At 35.1% G+C, this 23,241-nt stretch overlaps 1 protein-coding gene across 6 annotated transcripts in view; it reads left to right on the forward strand.

Annotated features, from left to right (window-relative positions):
- CCSER2 (coiled-coil serine rich protein 2) overlaps nt 1-23,241 on the forward strand; it is a 66,708-nt gene that overhangs the window by 17,312 nt on the left and 26,155 nt on the right. For all 6 annotated transcript variants that reach the window (XM_061449276.1, XM_061449283.1, XM_061449302.1 and 3 more), the window contains exons 4-6: nt 14,872-14,962; nt 18,064-18,226; nt 18,888-19,083. In XM_061449276.1, the coding sequence (XP_061305260.1) occupies nt 14,872-14,962; nt 18,064-18,226; nt 18,888-19,083 (450 nt within the window). The remainder of the gene's footprint in view (nt 1-14,871; nt 14,963-18,063; nt 18,227-18,887; nt 19,084-23,241) is intronic.

Raw genomic sequence — 23,241 nt, forward strand, 5'->3', positions numbered from 1 at the left:
AAAAATAATAAATATAGATATTTTGATACATACAGTGTAGTTTGTCAGACAAATAAAAGACACTACTTTCCAATGTTTTGGACCCTGTGTATCAAGGGGTTTGATACATGTGACCTCCATGTATCTGTATGTGAACTGATAATGTTCTGATTGACAGAAGCTGTTGAAAGCCTTGTGGAGCAAAGGTACATTAGAAGCTTTTGATATTTTTGTTCACTTTTTTGTTTATTTCTTCCTCTACTGAAAGTAATTAACTTTTTAATGAGGGCTTAAAAATGAAGGAATGAACTTACTATGCTTTGTGGAAGCAGAGAAAGGAGGAGGTTTAAAGACTTATGGTTGAATCTAGAAAGTTGTTGTGTTTTCTATCCATTTTAATTTTTATCCTGTTAGTGCTATTTCAGAATCACAGTGTTTACTGTGACTTTTTATCTAAATGAGGGAAACATCAATAATATTTTATTTTTGTAAGACATAAATGTATTTTCAGTTGGGTTTGGTTTTGAGGGGAAATTGTAGCTCTGAAATGTTTGTTGAATTGGCTTTTAGTGGTGGTTGAGTTTGGTTTTAGTTTTTTTTATTCCCTATGTATGTTGTTTTTGGTAGAAAGCATGATACGTTTAAATTCTTTAGCCTAAAGATTGAATAATTTTTTTAATCTGAAGATGCAGAGGAATTTCTGATGCAGTTAGTCATTATATCTGAAGAATTATATTCTTATGTAGGTTAATGTAACTTTTGTTCCTTGTTTTTCCTTTTTTTTACATGCAATAAGAATAAAGAAGGTAAAAAAATAGAACTAAAGGCATTGAGAATAATCAGCACATCAGATGCTTTGATTGCTGGGAGATATGTGATCAAATTATGTGGTTTCTATCTTCTGGTGTGGTGAGGGTAAAAGCAGTTAGTATCTGGCAAAATCCAGTGGTTAAGCATTAGAATTGAGAATTTTGAGTGTTTTTGAGCTGATGCCAGTTTAACTGGCCCTTGGAATTAATGTTTCTAGGGAAATCTGCAAAACATATAGTTGGTTCTAGAGTTTCCATGGCATCAAGCTGGAGTGAGTAGAAGCAATGTGGCTGAATTCAAGTAACTAGATGGTGAGTAACTGGTACTGGTTAATGCACATCAGCCTTTTTCTTATTTCCATCTTACTGTTACATTGTTACTGTATTGACCTTAATATCAACAACTATTAATATTTTTCCTAAATTTTTCCATAGATGGCAGTGCAGCTCTTCCTGGGTAATCTTAGATTAGGAATGTTTTGACCATTTTTGAAAAGGCAGCTTCTGCAGTGGGACGTTAGCTAGGCTTCTGGAGTGACAAGAAGAATAGGAAGATGGTGGAAGGAGCTTGCTGGCTACTCAATCTTTTTGTTCCTTTTTTTTTTTGGGAGGGAGGGAGAAGAAAAACAAGTATCTTTGCTCTCAGTAGAGCTTGGTTTTAAGGGCATGGTGTGTGTAGGGAAATAAAATAAAATGCGGCCTCTTTTAGGACAGTCCTTATGTTTTTCACTAGCTGGCCAGATAGCTATGGACCAAATGCAGAATCCGGTGTTGGAGGCTTGAAAGTTATACAATTCTTAATAACCTCTCATAAGATGATGCCATGGGAACTGACGGCTAGGTAGGATGTGCACGAGGGGTGTTTTTTTTTTTTTTTTTTTTTTTTGACCTTGTGAGGATTTTTTTTATGTGTGTGTGTAACGGAAAACAACTTATTCCACTATTCCAACTTCCGTTTCATTTCCAGTTTTGAAGGCAAAAATCAACTGGTTAACATTCTAAGAACTGAACTCCTTTCAAGTCTTCAAGCATTCATTTCATTTCATTGATATTCCTTGTATTTCTTTCGACAACTGATCTTTGCTGCTGAGCACCAAATCGCTGGTGGAATTTCTGCTAATTCTGTGTGAGAAGACTGGTGCTTAGCAGAGCAACTGTGATGGTTCTGTAAGCCACTGACATAGACAATATTTGTCAATACTTATTCTCAATATTTAGCTGTACTGTTTGCTCACGTTCTCTGTTTCAGCTACATACTGAGCTGCTTTACTGTTTCATGGCAGGAAGCTGGTCAACAATGTGAGGTACAGCTTCCGATGTGTTTTGTGTGTTTTTTTTTTATTTTTTTTTTGCTGGTGTTTTTTTGGTGTTTGTTTTGGTTTTGTTTAGTTTTTAATATAGGCTTTCATCAATTTTGTCACTAACTATCTTCAGCTCAAGTTAAAGATATAATTAAAATGTTTTTGCGTTTCACTGCCACTGAGTGGTTGTAATCAAATCTTAGATTACAATTATTCAAAACCAAAAAAGCCTTGCAAACAAAATTAACAGTTTGATTACAGAAAGAGGAAAAATACCCAAACCCAAACCAACAAACAAACCAGAAACCAGAAAGAACCTGAACAAACATTAATGTGGATCTGCACATTTTCTGTGTTTCTAGGCTTGAATTGTGCTCTTGATTGTAATGCAACTGTCTTAATGAAAGAAACCCAAACCACTTTGATTTATAGAGCCAGGCTGAAGTCAAGGTTGAGTTCTTATTTCCTATAAATGAATTTCATTAGAGGGCAAGACTGTATTAGTATATTGCTTGCTTGTGCCTGAGTAGGGTTAGCATTCCCTTAGTAGAAGTCTGTTAGTTACGCATCTGAAGGACTGAATGTCTGATTTCTACGACGATTTTTGTAATAACTGCTTAGGACTGAAATAATTTTATTTCAGAAAGCGGAAAACAAATGTTTTCCTCTTTCCTAGAATGCGAACATGTACTATAGTGTATCATCCTTGCTATGTTTTTGCTTTCATTAGTTTTGTCTGGAAGGATGTTCAAAATACATACAAGCAATGTATCCTAAAACATGCATCCTAATTGAAGTCTCATTGCTCCTTTGCTTGATGACTAATGAAGCTCTTTTGCTGTATCAAAGTTTGATCTAGTTTGTTTTCTCCTGTCCATTGTATGAAGTAGACACATAAAAAACAAATTTTTGTACATGAACTTTGATTCAGAGTGAAGCTTTGAATATTTCTGGAAAGTCAAAGTTCTCATTTACGTAAAAAATAAGATAGCTAATACAGTTGTGTGCACTGTTCTGAGGTATGTTAATTTTTAAAGGCACTATGATTTTCTAGTGTATAATAGTTTGCAAGAAGTAAAAATTCAGATTGAAAATATTCCAGTAGTTTTGGCTTCTTTCTTTCATACACTCTAGAGAGTATGGTTGTGGTGTTCGGGGTTTTGTTTTTCTTTAAACCAATATCATTTGGGCATATAGGTTTAGAACAGGAAACTGTTTTGAGTGTTCCCTCATTTATCAGGTTGTAACAAGACCCTATGTTAGAAAAAGACTAAAGAGAATCTTCTTACTCCTTGTTACTGTAGACTTCGGTAACAATATGAGTCTTTATTTACTGAAATAAATAAAACAAGTGTTTTGGGTATATACAGAATGAGCATCAATGTAATTATCAGGATATAGGATTCTGGAATAATAATTGAAATCTGGTTTTAAGAGATAGATGTGCTTTAGTTGTTGAGAATTTAATTACCCTTGGAGTGAAATCTGGATCTCATTGGAATGAATCTGTTTTGTCATTTCTTGGCATGTGGCTAGAATTATTTCTGGAGTGTGAATTTATTATGTTTTTCTCTTCTTCCTAGGTAATTTTTGAAATCTCATAATTCTGTTTTCTTCTATTTTTTCCCTTTATGATTGAAACTTGGGAAAGGGCAATTCTGAATTAATTTTTGAAACTGGGCAAAATGTTTTCTGGTTTGTGAAGTGTAGATACGCACAGTGAAATATGCTGAAATTTGCTCCACTTAAAAAGGAAATAAACTTGCTAAGGTAGCATTATTTAGTTCAATCACTAATTTCTCACTGTGTAAGAAATTGTGTAATTTACTGTGTTAATTACCTTAATATTTTAATATTTTTAATAATTCACTTTTCAAAATGACTTTATAGTAAGCTTTAAATTGCCAGTTTGATTTCTCAAATGGCTATTTGTTATGTGAACTCAGACTTGTGTGTCTGAGTTTCCAATGCATTTACTTCCAATACATTTACTTCTACACAGTGAAGTGTCCTAGGTATTCTACCTATTCTTTAGTTGCACATCCTCCTCGGGGGTTAATACCAAAGCATAGTTCTCGTTGCGTGAGAGGCTAGGCTCTTAAAATTTTGGGTAGATTTGTTACAGCTGTAAAAAAAAAAAAAAAATATAAGCTTAAGATAATGTAAAAGTATGGAATAAAACAGCTATTCAGATATACAAGGATTGATTTCAAAGTAGCATTTGGGAGACTTTTATGAAGTGTGAACCCCTTAGAGGTTGCCATTTGAGACAAGATATATATTGCCCAGTGTGGATTTTTGATAGAAGTATATAATGGGAGTGCTGAAAATTTTTTTGAAATGGCACAATGCTAATTCCAAACAGATAAATATTGAGTTTCCATGCGGTGCTATCTAGATTTTGTAACAGCCATTGGAAGAATTTTCAGCACAAAATGCTTCTGAATTAAAAGCAGGTTTTATAGGCTTGAACATAATTGTAGACTGAAAATGAGCTTCATTCTTACTAAGTTTTTCATGAAGATTTTTTTCACTGTAGAAGTTAAATTATCTGAACCTTCTGGGAAGTGACTAAGAGCGAACTCTGAGAGTGTCAGTCTGTACTTTGTATTGTATCTCCTACATTTCCCTCTGTGCCCAGCATACTGGAGACCATTTTTATGGACAGAGCTGTATAGCACATACCATCACTAATGTGGAATAGCAGCATGGAGTTTTGTATTTTCTGCGCATTTGTTGCATTGATCATCACAGAAATCCTGTCCTGTGAAGGGCAGAGTGAGTAAGTGGTTGTTCACACTCCTTCATCTGAAAGCCTGACTTTTGGGTTTGTAGGCCAAGGTTTTTCTTCGCAAGAGTCACTGAAGTAGCCCATGAAGTCTCCTGTGAGATTGTAGCTCACTGGTGCATTCTAGAAAACAGCAAACAGCATGTCTGAATTTTACTTGTAATATAAAAGGATGTTTTGTAAATATGTTGTCTTGGTAAGCTGCCATTTCTCCTTAGGATGTCTGTGAAAGAGCTTTGCCTTACTCTGTTTTCTAAAATTCATGAAGTGATTCAAACTTCCTGCTCAGAAATACAGTGGTTCTGGGATTGGAATCTCATACAGATGTTAGCCTTGAAAGGTGTTTTTCACTGGCATGCATCTGAGTGCCACTTAGCCGAAGCTGGTGTTGCTGGTAGCCTCTGGTTAAGCTCATAAGGTCATATCTAAGTTCCATGCTCTTTTGTCCCAACATCTTCATGCCATATTCCAGAATCTGACAAAAATGATGCTGACTCTTAAATTGTACTGTTCTCACTTAATAGTTTTCATTAGGTTGATATAATTGCTTTTCTTTTTCCAATATTACAAGTATAAAAATCTCTGGCATTTGTTTTCCATATCATCAGTTTCTAAAAAACTTTCAGTTACGACTGAAATGTTTTATTAGGAAAACCAGTAGACTGCTTCCAATTTCAAATCCTCAGAAGTCAGTGTCACAGTTTTGTGTTTAGTCTCCATTATGAGCAGATATTTGTGGGCATACTAAATTAGTGGGAGAGGATCCTTAATGTATCCACGGTTAAGCTTTTAGTCTGAAACTGCAACTGCTATGTAAAAAAAAAATCTATTATTACTTGTCAATATGGAACTAAGAGTATAAACTTGTTTCAGTACATTCTGTTAGCAACGTTCCTCAACCAGTCTTTCAGCAGAGTTTGCTGGCAGATGGTTTTCTGCTTGTAGCAGGGAAAGGAAAAGGCATGAAAGTAGCAACTGATTTCAAGGTGCTGTCTTCAGAGTGAAAATAGCCACAACCCTCCCATTACTGCTCTAGTCTCCAACTTCAGAGCTTAACTATTGCAGCAACGGGAGGTAGTAAGAAACTGAATTACTTAATGAGATGGCATTTCTGCCTCTGTCTAATGTGATATGTGTCCCTGCTCTCAAATACTATTAAGAGGTTATGTGACTGTATTACAGTGCACAAACCTCTTGTGATGTTGGTTTGAGAAGCATGACATTTTTGTGAACAAGCTTTTATGGCAAATTACCTTCTTTTCCTTTGGGATTGGAAAGCTTATATGCCTTTGAGAGCTGCTTGGTTCAGAACTGACACAGTAAATCTTCTCATGCTGTTTTAGCTGCTAAAATCAAGGCAAGTTCAGTTGTACTCCTTTGTTTCAGTTGTGGCAGCCGTTAATGACCACTTTGAATTTGGATGATGGAGAGAGCAACAGCTGTTGTGTTGGTGTGTGAAATATGAGAATAAATACTGGTAGAAATTAGCTTCTTTCTTTTCATCACCTTGTAAGTGGTGTTTCCTGGATAAGTTGGTAACTGCATATTAAGTGTTAAATTTTAATGTGAGTTTAAGGCTATTCCTTTTTAAATTTTGTTCTTTATTCTAGCAAGTACCATAGCTTTTTCAATAACAGAAGGACTTCAGAGTTACTCTAGTGTACTTTATATAACTGTGTTGCTGAACTTCTAAGTTTTGCACATTGTTTTCATTATTCCTAGAAAATCTTCAAACCATAATGAGCAGGTAAACATGTGCCCAAAGAGAACAGTAGTGTTAAAGTTGGTGCATTTGTCAAAGTTATGAGTATAAACAAGAAAAGCATTTTCTTAAAAGTATGTAAACCAAATTGACACATACATCGAGAAGCTCTGAGTTTCTGGACACTTTAAAGATAACTGTGTGCCGATCTAGGTGTTTTTAATGACGTTTCCTTTTTCTTTATACCTAAATATAAGTTATAGGAGCATTGGTGTTAAATCTTTTTCAAATTGCTTTTTGTTGTCAAGCATCAGAAATTTAGGAGAGGGGCAGTTTTTTAAACATGTTGGGGTCAGTTGTTGTTCTAGTACATACAGCTTTGGTCCCTCTGGATGAAATGTGTGCACCCAATTTCAGTCTTAGTGTTCCTACAGTTCTAGGTATGTGAAGCACTTCTTTTCAAGAACACTTAATATTGCATTGAGGCTGCAATCTGTTATAACTTTGTCATCCCTCTTGAGACACGAAATTTAGCAAAGCACTGTTCTTCCACATATGAGGTGGTTCTCAGTAAACGGCATTTCAGTGTGTTTTATATTCTTGGTTCATATTGAAATGTATCAGGATAATGTAGTGAGAATATAGTTTTGGAAGTGCAGGTGACTGGATGCTTCTGGTGGTATCAGCAGTTCATTTTGAGATTGGTCAAAATGGAATTACTCAAAAGTAGTTAAGATGTAGAATAGAATCATAGAATAGTTAGAGTTGGAAAGGACCTTAAGATCATCTAGTTCCATCCCCCCTGTCATGGGCAGGGACACTTCCCACTAAACTCTGCCACGCAAGGCTCTATCCAACCTGGCCTTGAACACCGCCAGGGATGGAGCATTCACAGCTTCCCTGGGCAACCCATTTCAGTGCCTCACCACCCTTACAGTAAAGAACTGCTTCCTTATATCCAATCTAAACTTCCTCTGTTTAAGTTTCAACCCATTACCCCTTGTCCTATCACTACAGTTCCTTATGAAGAGTCCCTCTACAGCATCCTTGTAGGCCGCCTTCAGATACTGGAAGGCTGCTATGAGGTCTCCACGCAGCCTTCTCTTCTCCAGGCTGAACAGCCCCAACTTTCTCAGCCTGTCTTCATATGGGAGGTGCTCCAGTCCCCTGATCATCCTCGTGGCCCTCCTCTGGACTTGTTCCAACAGTTCCATGTCCTTTTTATGTTGAAGACCCCAGAACTGCACACAATACTCCAAGTAAGGTCTCACAAGAGCAGAGCAGAGGGGCAGGATCACCTCCTTCGACCTGCTGGTCACGCTGCTCTTGTTGCAGCCCAGGATACAGTTGGCTTTCTGGGCTGCGAGCACACACTGAAGCCGGCTCATGTTCATTTTCTCATTGACCAGCGCCCCAAGTCCTTCTCCACAGGGCTGCTCTGAATCTCTTCTCTGCCCAACCTTCAGCTGTGCCTGGGATTACTCCAACACAGGTGTAAGACCTTGCATTTGGCATGATTAAACTTCATAAGGATTTTTTAATTTGAGGATTGTTTTGTTTTTAGTTAGAAACAAATATATTAAGCTGACTGTTTAAGAATAGAACTCATTAATCCTGTGAAGCAAGTCTTATTCACATTCCCCCAAAACCTAGCTAGGGTATAATTCAAATTAACTACACATAATTGACCTGATAGCAACCGTGCCCATGATGTTCCTCTGAATTTTGAGGTTATGGTTTGGTTTCTTTCTCAGCGGGAGTTATTTGAAGCCTCTCAATTTTCCTTTAAGCTGAACTTCACACTGTTAATACAACTGCAAGTCAGTGGAGTAAGGATCATTCTCAGTTATTTTTGACAATTAACGGGGTGTGTAGCAATTACATATTGCTTTATAGTGTAAAGTGGTCAGTTATTTGAAGCAAATCTGTAAAAGTAATGCTAAACTTCTGATATTGGTAGACTTTCTGAAAACAGATTGGAAGCAATCTGTAGAAAAGACTGATTTTCCTCAGCCTCTACTTCTGTGCTACTACTTATGCTTACTGCTGATGGCTTTCCATTGTTGTGCTCGATAATAGATGGGAAACTTCCTGCTAAAAAGCTTCTGCCTATTTCAGAAAAAGTTCTTTTTTTTTTCCTGGAATTCTGCAGGAAGATAGTCAACATGCTTCCCTCACCTTATTTCTTTTTTGTAGGTTCATTACCAAAGGCTAGATGGCACTGAAGGAATACTTTTTGTAGCAGTGGGGTTTAACTTGAACAGCATGTTTGGAAAGTGCTGTGGTTTATGAACTGGCGAAGTCTTAACAGAATAGTTAATATTTCTGGTTTTCTTTCTATCATGCTGTTAAGTTTCAGATTTCTGACTGGGTCTAATGGCTGGTTTTGTAATTAAAAAAAACTTTAAAAACCAAAGCTATAGTGGGTAACAACTTCTGCTAATAATTTCCTATCTACATTCAGTAAACCTAGGTAGAACACACAGTGCCTCTATAATGGTGTTTTCAAGAATAGTAAATCGGTATTTAAGACTGTTATGTCTAATCGTAAAACATAAAATATCTTTGATTTTGAGAATAAAGTTTGTTGCATTTGTTGTCTTGGCAACCTTCTGTTAGAGAATGTGAACAAAATGATGAAATACATGTTTGGATTTTGGGCTTAATTATCTTTAATGTGACTTGCAATGTACAGTGTTTAAAATAACTCCATTCCTAACCAGTTTTTGGTATCCTGCAGAGCTCTCTCTTTAACCTCTGTGGTTTTCTCTGTTTTGATAACTTTGTTTTTACAGTGTTTTTTTTTCTCTTCAGCCTATAGTATGTTATGTACCTTCCTATGTCTTTTTCTTCTGTCTGTTTTCTGCCTTCCCTTAACAGTTCAGTTCTTATTTAACATTGCCTTTTTGGAGAGTCATATTGAATTCCTATGTCTTTCCTTACTTCTTCTCTACCTGGGCTGTTGCAAAATGCGGAAAATAGCATTGACAAAGACCCTGGAAGTCTCCCTCTTCTCTGTTGTCAGCCTTCAATCATATTTGACGTTTGCAGTCATCTTTTATCTGCCCTCCAGATGGCTGACTCAGTCTGTTTAGGGTTTAATTTTAAAAGCTACTAAATTTTTTTCATTCTTTAAGTACCTGAAAATACCCTTTTTTAGCTTCTATAGTGCTCTCAAATTCTGCAATTGCTCCTTGATTTTTTTGGGGCACATTTTCCCTTTGCTCATGCTTATCTTATGCTTGTTGAACTTTTTTTCTGTGGTCTTTTTCCTCCTCAAAATATGTGTGTGTGTCTATAGATATTTTATTTTTTTTTAAATGAAAATCCAAAATCTTTAAATTCTAGCACCTCTGCATAGGAGATGCAGCATATGCAACTGCATAGTAAAGGGGTGTGAAAGTGTCTGGACTTTCATGCATCTAAAACTGTTATTTTTTTCTGAGCATATAGCACATCTAAGTTTTTGCAAAAGTGTGTTTGAAATAAGAAACAGTGCCCCTTTAGTATAGCATAAGACTAGTAATGCACTTTGACACTATAGAGACATAAATCACTTCTAGATGCAAAATAGTACAATTTCTTCTCATTTCAAATGTTAAAGCACAGAGAATCATATAAACACAGTATATTTTCACTATTTTTCCCAAATTATGCCAGCTCACTGCAGTGATCCCTACTTTCAGTGAAGTCAATGAACTCTTGGAGAAAATAAAAGGCATTCTGTTTTGTAAGTGCGACTACATGTTAATTGTAGTGTTCAAAGTTCACATTAGAAACATCCAGCTGGGAGATCTTAACAGCTGCAGAGACATGACTACTAATAATAAGGTAGTAGTATGTTTCATCTGGGATTTATAACTTTATATCCCACTGTCAACTGCTACATCTTCTGTTGTTTCGAAAGGCTTCCCCCATCTCCCTGAAGAAATGACTTTGATTGCTCTTTTCTCCTGTGTGGTATTATGTGAAATCAACATTGTTAAATTTATGGTAATATAATCATTGCCGTAGTATCATATTCCTGTTAAACACAGTATCATAGCTTCATTGTCATGCTGACACAGACACCAAACATTTCATTTAAATAGGATTTCTTCAGTAGTAAAATGGAGGTGACATCTGACCAGGATGTTTGACTTCTTTTTATGTTTTCCCCTATGGAACGTCACAAAGACATGTCAGCTTTAAATGATTTAGTGAATTTGACAACTGCTTTTCTAAATTTACAGAGCAGTTTGTTGTAATACAGAGATGCTGGTTTTTTTTTTCAAAGTATTTTTTTTTCCCCCCATATAATACAGTATTTTTAAAATGTTGTTTCATGTACTAATTATCCAAAAGACCTATAAAAGTAATGCTGGTATTTGGGAGATTCTGGCAGAAATCTCTTCAAAAGGCTTTTATTTATGGAGTTATATATATTTTTTATTTTATTTTAGGACAATTTAAATGTCATTCTTTAAGCCATTGCTTAAAATTGATATGTTAATTAGCTTAACTGTCATAAACTTAAATGTCAAGCTTTCTTCTAGTCTGTGTCCATTAGATCTTTTTAACATAACAACTGAAGAAAAAATTTTGTGTGGACAAACTGCTTTATTTCATTTTTCAACAGTTTCAAAGAAACTGTTTATCCTGTTACTAAAAACTGAAAATCAGCTCAAGGTAGATGTAGGGAAAAAATAAGCATAAAACATTGTCCATAAAGACTTACAATGTTCAAAATAAGTAAAGCCCCTTTAACTAATGGAAGCCATAACCTTAATTTCATAGTGGTCATTACTGATACTTGCTATAATAAGTGTTCAATAAAAGGAATGCGTTGTGGTACTGCAAGAGTAACTACAAGTTTGAAGTCTGATCTAACCTAGTGGTGATTTGTTTGTGCAAAGAGATTAAAGTATGTCTAAATAAATAGAACATGCTATAATGTGCTGTCATTCAGCAAAGTGACCTGTAATTACTGCTGTATTCATAGGTAAATAACTTTAAGATATATACTGGAAATAACCTAGCGTGTTTATCTTTCATAATATCCATCCAGTTTTAACAGTGAAGTTTTAAAATAAATTGTTTGCCAGCCTTACCTTTGCCTCTGTTTAGTCTTTTATCACCTCTTTATGCAGGGCAAGTGTTACCTGCTGTTGTAGTTCTCTGCTTGCTCAGTGTATGTGACTACTTATGCCACTAATCATACATGAACTGCTTCTCACCTAATGCTTTTCCTGCTCTGATGCTGTAAGAGAACAAAGCACTACTACCTCTGTTAACCTGAAAAAATTCTGGAGGGAGATCTTGGACAGCATTGTAGCTTGACTTAAGATTTCACAGTCCCAATTGTAGGTTGTGCCATCTTGAAAATCTTGTGCTAAATCAACCTTGTGAAGCTACATGCCCTTACAGCATGCATTATTCTTTTCAACTATACAAATAAAATAGGATTCATCTCTTACTGTAACTTTTAATAATTGCTGAAACATGTAATATTCTGTGGAGCTGGAGCTGATGCACTTCTGAAGATTTTGTTTCCTGCTCTAACTCATTGCCCAGAGTCACTTCATGATGATAATTTGTTCAGCACATATTATTAACAATATTACTGCTGTGTAGTTAACTTCAATTCATTATACAGTAGTAATAACAATAGAAATCTGAAAATACAGCGTTTTTGTACTGATCTGTTGATGAAACCACGTTGTCTTGCAGCGATCTCCAGATGATGTTGCTGACATGTACATTTACATTCTGTTTTCCAAGTAGATAACATTGGGAATAACTAAAAATTGAATTGACATGTGGTCTACCTATTACGAAAACTTCACAGTTGTGTTTTCCCACATGGAATCGCTTCAGTGTGGTGCAGGAATGTGTAATTAGGGAAGCATAATGAAATGTTCTGTTGACAGAAAAATGTGTGGCATCTCAAATGCTGACCTTCTCTGACATCATTAGACTTGCGAATTTGTGATACAAAGAGAGTGAAGTGGCTTATCTAGGTTTATTAGTTGACATTCTGACACACTATGTTTTTATATTGTACTCGCTTTAATGCTTGTGCGTAGCAATAGCAAAAGTTTTCAACTTCCTTAGATGTTTGTGGCCATTATTTGTAATTTGTCATGCTCATTAATTTTCCTGCAGTAGAAGAAAATAATGCTTGCTCGTACTAATTTGGAAGATCAAAGCATGACAGAGAAACAATGTGTCAACTAAAAAACCAAAGCTACCTCTCAATCACACTTATATTTTGCAGGATTGTTTAAAAAATACATACTAGTTAAAATTCTTCTAGTTCCTGTATATATTTACTACTTTTTGTTTTAATTTAAATTTTTTCCAGGAAATTTGTTCTCCCAGATATTCAATCCACATTTCATTTAACTGGCTTCCATTTCTGTGAAGCTTTTCCATAGTGTTTTTTATTGTTTCTCATTTTTTTTCAAGTAAATACTTGGGATGCTGTATGTAAACAAAATATTTCAGGTAGGACTTCGAAATACGAGAAAGCCAGATGGTTCTGTCTCAAGTATTCCATCTGTCCTTTCTAGTGTTTGTGCTTTACAAAGTACATATTAACTATTTTCATATCATACTCTCCTTTCTAAGTCAATAAATAACTTCCCCGGCAGAATTGTAGAATGTTTAATGTTCTGTGTGTCACAATATCCAAAAACCTTAAAATATACTTAGCTTTTTTCACCATTTGGAACAAGCTTCCCAAGGGAAGTGGTGGAATCACCGTCCCTGGAAGTGTTCAAAAAAATGTGTAAATGAAGCCCTTAGTGACATAGTTTAGTGGTGGTCTTGGCAGTCCTGTGTTAATGGTTGGGTTTGATGATCCTAAAAGTCTTTTCCAACCTGACTGATGTTGTGATTCTATGATTTGTAATAAGATATAGTAGTCCTTTGTGAACATTATAGGAAGACTGCTAAAGAACACTTAGAGCAGCAGTTGAGACATTCCTGTTGATGTTCTTCCTTTTCAGCTATGCATCTCTCACAAAGTGATCTAACAGTAGCCAGCAAAGGGATACCTTTCTAAGTGAATATTGTTTTGCAGTGTATTGGTAGTCCGTATGGAAGTATTTGGTTAAGTATTTAACAATCACTTTATTATCCAGTGTGACATAATTAGTAAAACACTTCATTTACTTTATATTTGGTAAATTTTTCAATATTGTTCCCACATATCATCTGTAGGTGTAGCTATTAAACCCAAGGAAGAACTGCCTTTCTGCTCTTAAAAAAAGATACAGGTGTGAAGTTCCTGAATCTGTTTCTGTGCCTTGAAGCAATGCCTTTTTTTTGTGGGATATGGAAAATAGAGCTCAATAGTTAGCTGTATAACCGTTAAAATTTTCCTTAGACCTATTTTGTGTTGTAATCATTTAGTATTAATAAGTCCAGCCTTCTTTGAGTAAATAAGTAAAACGCATTCTGGGTTCTCCGGTCAACTTCCACACTTTGTTGCCTGATGTAGCTTTTCAGTAGCATGGTGCTGGCAGCATCCAATTGCTCCATAAGTTGGAATATTCTACAGCCTTCAACTCTTGAGTTTTTCCTACTTTGGTATTAAAGGAAGAGGGGTCGGTTTCTGCCTTTCTAACACTGAATTGACTTGCCCTGACTACAGTCCTTTAATGCACCTGACTAACTACACGTAATATGTATAATTTCATTTAGTACTATCACACTTCATTGCATTTTTCTTGAACTATTAACACACACACATGCATTGTGACAGTTTGATAGTTCCTTTAGAAACAGCTTTATGTGAACCACAGTCTTAAAGATAAAAGGCAGCAGAGGTTAGTGCTGGTAGTAGCATATTTTGTTTGTTGGCCCAAAAAGTCAAGATGACATATAGGTTCCCCCTCTTCCTTTCAATGTTATGGTAATATGGTACTAGAGCCAAAATAAGCTGATAGAGCATCTTCTAAGTGAGCAAAATAATTTTGTTTTAAAATGCTTCCAACTGGGGGGAAGGCAGGATATTAATGAAAAGAAAAATCTGAAGTATTCCATAGGTGTGAAGCACAAAAATGTTTTAATCCATATTTATTTCAACTAGCACTGTTACTGTATCATATTACTAGATGTGTGATGATTGTTGTTTGTATAAATTGTCTCAGGTAAAGTTGATCTTGGCCTCTAAAGAGAAGAAGCTGCTGATAGTATTGGATATGTGTACAATGCAAATGTAATAAACCTTTGGAATAAGCTTTTTATGGCAGTAGGGTAAATGAAATATCATGAAAGCATCTATATCTCATATTTTCTTTCTTGCAGGATATCTTGAATAATCTTGATTCATGCGATCTTGAAGATGATGATCTCATGCTTGACGTGGACCTACCAGAGGACCCACCTCATGATAAAGGTTAGTAAATTAGCCAAGCAATCTTAATGTGAAACTGCAATATGGACTTAGGAGATTTTTGAATTGTATTTTTCTGACTTCTGATTTAATAAGACAATGTATTATTAATTTTTTTTCTGTAAGCAACACCTCTTCTGACATGTATGAAATGTAATATTGCTGTTCTGCCAATTACAACTCTTGCATTTGAAGAAATCTCAAGTTAGAAATTTTCTGCCTCATGTAAAAATGCAAACTTATTGCATGCACTCTGTTTATTAAAATTATTTTGGTAGAATAAATGTCAAACTTTTAAGTTAGTCCTTCAGTTTTGTGCTTCAGCTGCACTTGAAAATGCTAGAACAGCATTTTTTTAGCTTTGAATGACAGCCTTATTTTTTTATTATTATTTTCTCCTACAGAATGACAATATATCCTAATATATTTTATGCAATTCAGAGTAACAGAAGCCTGAAGATTTACAATATGTTTTTTTCAAGATGTTTTTTATGCACTCTTGTGGTTAGTGTGTGTACTGGCAAACTTTTCATAAAGAGGGTAGTGGTAGCTAGATGCCCTTAAAATAATACAAATGCGGACTAGAGTGAACTAGGTAAGGGAGATTATTGTCATGGTTTCTCAAATCCTGTCCTGGAAAACCAGAGACATTTGCTTTTGGGCATTCCTGACCTATTAATAAAAATTGTTACTATCAAGTGATATGGGTATTAGCTTTATTCTCCAAGCTCAATGGAGGCTAATATATTTTGAGGTGAATAGCAACATTGAATGTGGAGCACTGCAGCATGCTACCCTGTAATAACAGGCACAAGTGAAGACTCCTGTATGTATGTTAGATATGAAGCCAAATTATCAGTAAATAAATACAGAATTTACTATGTACCATGGTGGCACATCATGAAATGTGAAATTAATATCTTAAATCTCAGAATAGGTTTTCCAAAGGACTTCTGTGAAGGGTGCTTATTGAAAATAATGCTAATATTCAGCTTTTCTGCCCAAATAAGTGTACAGTTTTCATCTTTTTACTTTTTTAGTTTTCTAGAACAGTTAACAGTCCAAGCCTATGGGATATTCTTTCAATAAGGGTAATTCTAATTCTGTTGGGGAAAAACTAAGAAACATTTTTAAAGGGTAGATCAATTTCTTATAAGTTTCCTTGTTCATTAACATGCACTGCATCTGCATCAGTAATTCTATTTCAAATTACAAATTTAAAGAATATGTGCATTTTAAAGGTGAATGTCACAAAAAGAAAAAAAATTAGTTTCCCATTTAATCTAGACACAAATGAGAGATGACTTTTTTAATCCACTGCTTTCTAAATTTCATCAATATAATAATAAACTTAAATCCACTTCTACAGCTAAGTATCAATAATGTTTGTATAGCTGGAATATGCTTTGTGGCTGACAACCTGCTGTGTTTTTTTTTTTGTTTGTGTTTGTGGTTTTTGTGTTTTTGTTTTTGTTTTTGTTTTTTTTTTTGGGGGGGTGGTTTTTTTGTTGTTTTTTTGTTTGTTTGTTGTTTTTTTTGTAAGTTGAGTTTCCGCATAAAGTTAATATGGCATAAACTAGGTGCCTCTGGTATAGTTGTTTCTTGAAAGTACTGAATTAGCAAAAAGCATCTGAAAAGACAAATTCAAAAGCCACTTTCAGGCTTTCTTATAAGTAAACATGACTGCATGAAAAAGTCAGTGTCTCAATGTCATTTTATAAAGCTGGGAATCATAATAATGAAATCGCATATAAAATTATCAAGGGCTTGTTTTGAGTAGACCCAGTTGAATTTTCATGTGTTATGAGCTGTAGAAGGAAGCTTGGAAAGGAAAATAAATTTTCTGTTACTTTCGATGAACAAGATTATTTTCTTAACTAATTTTTTGATTATCAAAGTAGATGATAAAAACTGAATTGTAGGTATGAGTATTTGTTACAATAATATTTAACAGCGTTTGTTGCCAGCACTCTCGTAGTTATGTGCAACTTCAGTGACATTGCCTCTTAAGACTTTCCAGGTCCTCAGAAACCCTCCTTGTTTCACTTTGGAGTCTGGGATGCCGCTTAGACGCTATTTATAGAAACAGTTCTAGCTCAACAAGTATGCAGTGAGTGAGGATGGCAGTTTTAAATCACAGGGTAAAACTGGGCTCACTTCCCAACAACACGCAGGCTGGGAACTAAGCAGGAAGGAAGGCCTGTTTATGAGCGTCTTGTGCGCAACTATGTCCGAGTAGGCAGCCGAATAAAACAATGTTTTCCTGTGTAGAGTTATTCTCCTAGCAAAGAACTGACAATGTGAGCAAAAACTCCTTGGGTAAGTAAAGGAGCAAGTGTGATGGCAGGATAGCAGCTTATTACTTTTTTTTTTCCTGTGTCTGACTGCATGGATAGCCTTAGTTTTGGCTTTGTTTCTTGTGGTTTACAAGCTTTGCCAAATACAGCTTTTGTTCCCTCAAGAAGTTCGTGGAATTTGCTCTGCTTTGCTTTGCAGAAGTTAGTGTTTTAAAAAGAGATTATTTTGTTTGTTTTTTTTTTTTAAATTAGGCTTTCTGTCCAAGTAAGTAACGATTAAATGTCTCTGAAGTTGAAAAAAAAAATACAAAGATACATACATCTCTCATCCTATTTATTTTAAAAAATGAAATGTTCTGTTTGGAATGAAGTACTGGCCTTTTTCTAAAATGTCATCTTTCTGTGTTGTTTGTTTGAACTTTTTAAAGGCCTGAAAATCCGTCAGTAAGAAAAACAGGAAAACATTACTCTTTGATTTTTTGTGTTTTTTTTTCTTCACCATAGCTCTGCCTCCTCCAAATGATTTTCTGCTTAAACTGAAAATACTGTTAAGGTTGATTTCTATAGTTTCTGCTACAGGTTACTGTTATTCTTGTAACAAGTTCATATGCTGGTAGAAGTGTGACATTGTTACAGAAATCTGCTTTACAGTTCTAAGATACATACATTTTTTGAATCAGTTAAAGAAAATAAAACCCCACAGATTTTACACTGTATCTGTTACCAGCACATACTCAAAATTTTATTTACAAGGTCTTGGGAACAAATTTTACAGCTGCCTTTTTTTTTTCTTTTAACCTTATGTAGAGGAATGTGAAAATATGAGTCGTTATGACAGACAAGACAGAAATGCTAGGCAACATCAGGAGGGATTTTGGAAAAGAGCACCACAGCAGCGATGGAATACGCAGGATCACTATCATCTTGGCCATACTGATCACTGTATCCATGGTAAAAATGATTTAAACAGGTAAAGAACTACTCTTTTATTCCAAATCATTAAAATACTGTCATGAGCAATCTATTTTGGCACTAACAGGTCTCAAGTAATACTGAGTACACGACATTTTCTGAATAGTTTTATGTCTGTAAATACATGTGTGAGTGGGAGCATCACTGAGTTTTGTAACAATTTGTTTTCAATATTTTTGTTTCTGTCAAGGTTTTTAATCCTAGCATATGTTACTTGTGTTTATATGGTATTATAAATGCTTGACTAAATTATATGTTCTATGGAAAAACATTACACTGTCTTATTACTTGAATTTTGTAAGTTTAGAGAACTTTTTACTTATTCATGTGTTTTAAATTAAATGTAATCCTATAGTTCTTACAGGCTAGTTTGAATGACAGTTTATAGCAATATTTTTTAGGGTACTGGAGTTACTAGTCCCCAAGAGATGTGTGCAGAGTGGGGAAGAAATCCCAACATTTAAGTGAAATAGCATTGGCATTTTCTGATTTATTTATTTTCTGCTGTATGCCACGGTATATGAATATGGCCCACATTACATAACATTTCATTTTTTACTAAATGCTCTCTAGCTCTAGTTTGCAATTGCTGTGGTTTTAAAATATATATGTTTTTTGGTTTGTATTTTTTCCTTTTTTTTTTTTTTTTTTTTTTTTAGGGGATCAAACTACCTAGAATCTCCTGTTGGTCACTTTGAAAGCTATGGAGCACCAAATTTTTACCAGGCTCCTAGGCAGGTGGTGGGCTTACCAGAGACTACTGTGATGCTTGATGAAATGACCCTTCGGCACATGGTCCAAGACTGCACAGCTGTAAAAACTCAGTTATTGAAACTGAAGAGATTACTGCACCAGGTGAGCTGTTTAAATGGAACAAAAGCAGTGACATACATTTGAGAGTGAGCCTGGATGGCTATTATTCTGTTCAGGCTTATTAGGCTATTGTAATTTCTGTTATACACCGAATTACAGTGTTCAAGAAAATGTGCACTTTTTACTTCCGTCTAAATGAGTACTTTTTCTGCTTTTTCACTACTTTACTAACTGCAAAAAATATTAAATATTGGATTACTGTTCTGCTTCTCTGAGGAAATAACGCTAAATAAGAGAGAAATATCAGTGGATGTCAACACAAGCTTTTACTTATAAAATATTGTATATCCTTAATAAGATCCTAAAAAGCCGGGAGAAAAAAAATTATTAAAAAATGCTAAAATCAATCCCATTGATCAAACTTCTGTTTCGCAAGTCAATGCTAATAGCTTCTTTTTAAGAAGGTATTTGTTTTTCTTACTCTTTTCATCTTCTTTGTGTGTTTTGATAAGAAGCTGAGTAAATTCTACAGGGTCTTCTCTATTAGAAGTGCTCAAATTTAACCTTTCCAGTGTATGAAATTACTGAATTGTTATAACCTTTTAAGGAGCTTTTCCATTTCACTCAAAACTTGGCAAATTGTGGGAGCTGGTAAACTGCTGGACAACTCCACAAGAAGTATGGCATTTCAGCTACAAAAATTGCTTAGCTATTCAAAAAAAAAAAAGTCGATGAGACATTTTGGAGTCATAGACAAATTAGCATTGAAAAGTATCTGTATGATGTTATCTTTAACACTAGATATACTTCCATTCTTTTTCTAACAGGATAATGTAGTGTGAATAAGTTTGTGTCTTAAAAGTAAGGTACTAAAACAAAACAGCAAAACAAAAAGCAAATCAACCTAGAGGCTACTTAAAGGGTATGACTGTGCCTGCTAGAAATGTGACCATTTGTTTCTTGTGGTAACCAAGAATGCTGGAGATGTTTTTCCACTGACAAAATCAGAAATGCAATTGGAACAAAAATTATGTAGTGTCAAAGGAGGGAGGGTGTGTTCTTAGAACTTAATGCCTCAGTAGTGGACAGCGTGAACTGAGACTCCCAACAGCCTCACGCAGACAATTAGTACATGAGGTAGCAATAAACTCTTTATCCAGAGCTTTAACCCAAGCACAATTAAACAACTAGATAGATGATCTGCCCATGTGTAGTTCATTATGTAAAGGTGTGCATGTTGCAGCCAAATAATGTGTTGCATGCAGAATGTTTAATTTTAAATCTCACTCTAGTTTATAATAGCCAGATTTCTATAAAACTTACAGAAAACAAACCTTCTTGCCTCAGGTAGCTCAGATTAAGCTTTTTAAAAAAAAACCCTTAAAATCGCAGAAGAAACTGTTACCTCCCAAGGTGTATGTTCTTCAGAATTTACTGCTTCTCTTGCCAAAAGCTTGATCTTCTCCCCTTCCTCCCTGTAAGTGTGAGTTTTGTAACAATAAATATTATTCTTCCCTTCAAACTTTGCCAAGCATACTTCTCTATATTTTCCTGACCTAAATGTCCCCTTTCTTGATTTGCTGCTTCCGAAACTCATCAATGGACTTTGGAATGTTTATTCTACTCTTGTGTACTTTTTAATGTGTTATCTTTTTGCAGTTACAACTTCTAGCAATATTATTTAATTTGGATAGGTAGAAGTAGAGCTGTAGTCACATCTTAGGCATGAGGGCTCACAGGAGCAGTTACAGCAAGATAGTAAGATACACTAATTAAAAGCAATTTTATACAATTATCTAATCAACGGTATTGGGGCTTACTATAGAACATAGCGTGTAATGAATATATACCTAGCAGACTCCTAGGGAAACTTAATGTGCTATACTGGATTCTTGCTGTGATGGTAGTTCACATAACTGTATATAAATTATCTTGACTATTGCTGCAACAGCAAGGGTTTGGTGTTGTGTTGCCAATTCTGCTTGGAAAAAATAAGTAGTTCTTTGAATAGTCTAGCCTTTTCTGAACCCCGTGTGACCACAGTACACATGCTGTTTACTTACTCCTCACATGCTGCCCTCTTTCTGTATCTTCAAATAGTGAAACCAGGAATAGGTGTTTTATCTCATGCAGAGGTTTAAAATTTTCACTTCAGTAAGTATAACCTCTGACAGGGCAGTAATGTTCACTCTGTAGGAGTTGGTATAAAAATGTACGTTCTTTTTTTGCACTAAATGCAGTTGTAACTGTTTACAGGAAGAGTTGAACTACTGGTGAATGTTCTCGCTTAATATTTAACTGGAGCATTAACTTTATATTGTAAAAAGAAAATGCTTTGGAAGTCTAACTCTAGTAATAATTGGCATCTAAATGTTAATGCCTCTTAAACATTGACTGAGGTACTCAATTTGCATGCTTAATAGAAATAAGTTTTCTTCTGATCTTAAAAATATCTTCCTGCTTCCTCCTCAGTTTTTTAAACCTGCTACTCAACTTGCCTGATGAGGCTACAGAGCTAAAGTGTTAGAACATCCTTTTTAAAATAAGAATTGTACTATTTCTGGTGCCCTAGAGCCTTTGATCTAGGCAAGGATTGACCCATTCTCTGTAGTAACTTCCTCTCAAGACTGGCAGCAATGATTCACAACCATCTGTCTTATCTCAGATAAGCACTTACTGATATTTTAAGGAGAACTGAAAGATGAAGAGGTTCACAGGGCCATGAGATCTGTGAAGCCCTTTTTTGGGGGAGAGGCAAGTTTTATATATTTCTTTTCAACTCACCATTCATGAATGAAAAAAATTTTCAAGTACAAATCTTTATTGTAACTTATCAGGTAGGACTAGTCCATTTATATGAAGAGGTATGAATGAATGTGTAATCTATAGTGTGACATTGTTAAATGTACCAATATGTTTTTGCTGAGGCTTTAGATTAGTAAGTCACATAGCTTTGAAGTACATATTCATTGTGTTCCCTTCTTTTTGCATCTGTTGAGATCTGCAGGAGATACTTATCTTTGTTATAAGAGGCCTGAACAAACAGATTTAATGAATGAAATACGAAGGTTTGTGTCATGTATTAAGTTGTATGAATTGCACCTACAATTGTTACTTTTTTCCTTAGCCATGAAGTAGTTCACCTCAGTGACTTAACTATAATTGAAAGAGACAGAACCAAAGAAATAACAAACAATAGCAGGTAAAATTGGAGAATTTTGAGTTTAAACGGTTAGCTGTTGGATCATTGTTGTAACAGCTGGGCAGTGGAAACTGTATGACAGTTGTCTGCAGCAGTATTTGAGTGAAGCTACACTCAAAATGCCAAGTAGTGAGCATGTGAATAGCACCCGCTAATTGATGGACACTTAATTTTTTCTGTGTCTGTAAAAAAATGTTAGCCGAGGCTACTGTTCAAACGAGAAATTTGTACCAAGGAAAACTTTGATTTGGCATTCAAAGGCTAGACCTTGAGAAAACTTTAATAAACCTTGGTAAACTTTAGAAATATCAACTTCTTCATGAACTGCAGATGCTGGAATGTTGAAAGAATTTTAAAGATTAAATTATTAGTATACTGTTAGTAGCATATTTTTTAAAAAATCCTGGGGATTAAAAGGTATCTTAGGCTGTTAGGGAACAACAAGATAATTTCTGAAAATGCTTTTGCTTCTAATGGGTTACTTTTTGTAAAAGAAGACCTTAAATTACATTAGTATAATGAAAACAATTATTGTTGTTAAGCTTTGAGCTTTATATTTTCTTCTGAGGCAATATGGGAGGAGGTCTCTTCTGAGAGAGGATACCCTTTATCTCATCTCTTCTTCTAGAAGTTCTGTACCTTTTTTTTTTTTTGTGTGTGTGTGTTTTTGGGTGAAGCCTGAAAGCAATATTACCCAAAGCAAGCAAGGGGAAAAGGGAAGATGGAAAGAAAAGGCAGTAACAACATCTGCACTGTCTGTATGCTGTGTAGGAGGCACATGTTTATAATGTTGAAATATATTCCAGGATCTATTACAGTCTCTTTAGTCATGGAGCTTGACTTTTCTTTTGATTGTTGGTTTGTTTGTTTGTTTTGGGGTTTATTTATGGTTTGGTGTTTTTTGTTGTTTTTTTTTTTTTTTTAAAGAGAGGCTCAGAAGATGAGAACATGTAACTGCTGAGAGTTACAGGCCAGTGTGGCATTTTTGAGCTGTTGAA

Source organism: Pezoporus flaviventris, unplaced genomic scaffold (assembly GCF_033815535.1).
Source record: "Pezoporus flaviventris isolate CSIRO_AGI_PZ_B2104156 unplaced genomic scaffold, CSIRO_AGI_Pfla_v1 ptg000001l, whole genome shotgun sequence".
NCBI classification, from domain to species: Eukaryota; Metazoa; Chordata; class Aves; order Psittaciformes; family Psittacidae; genus Pezoporus; species Pezoporus flaviventris.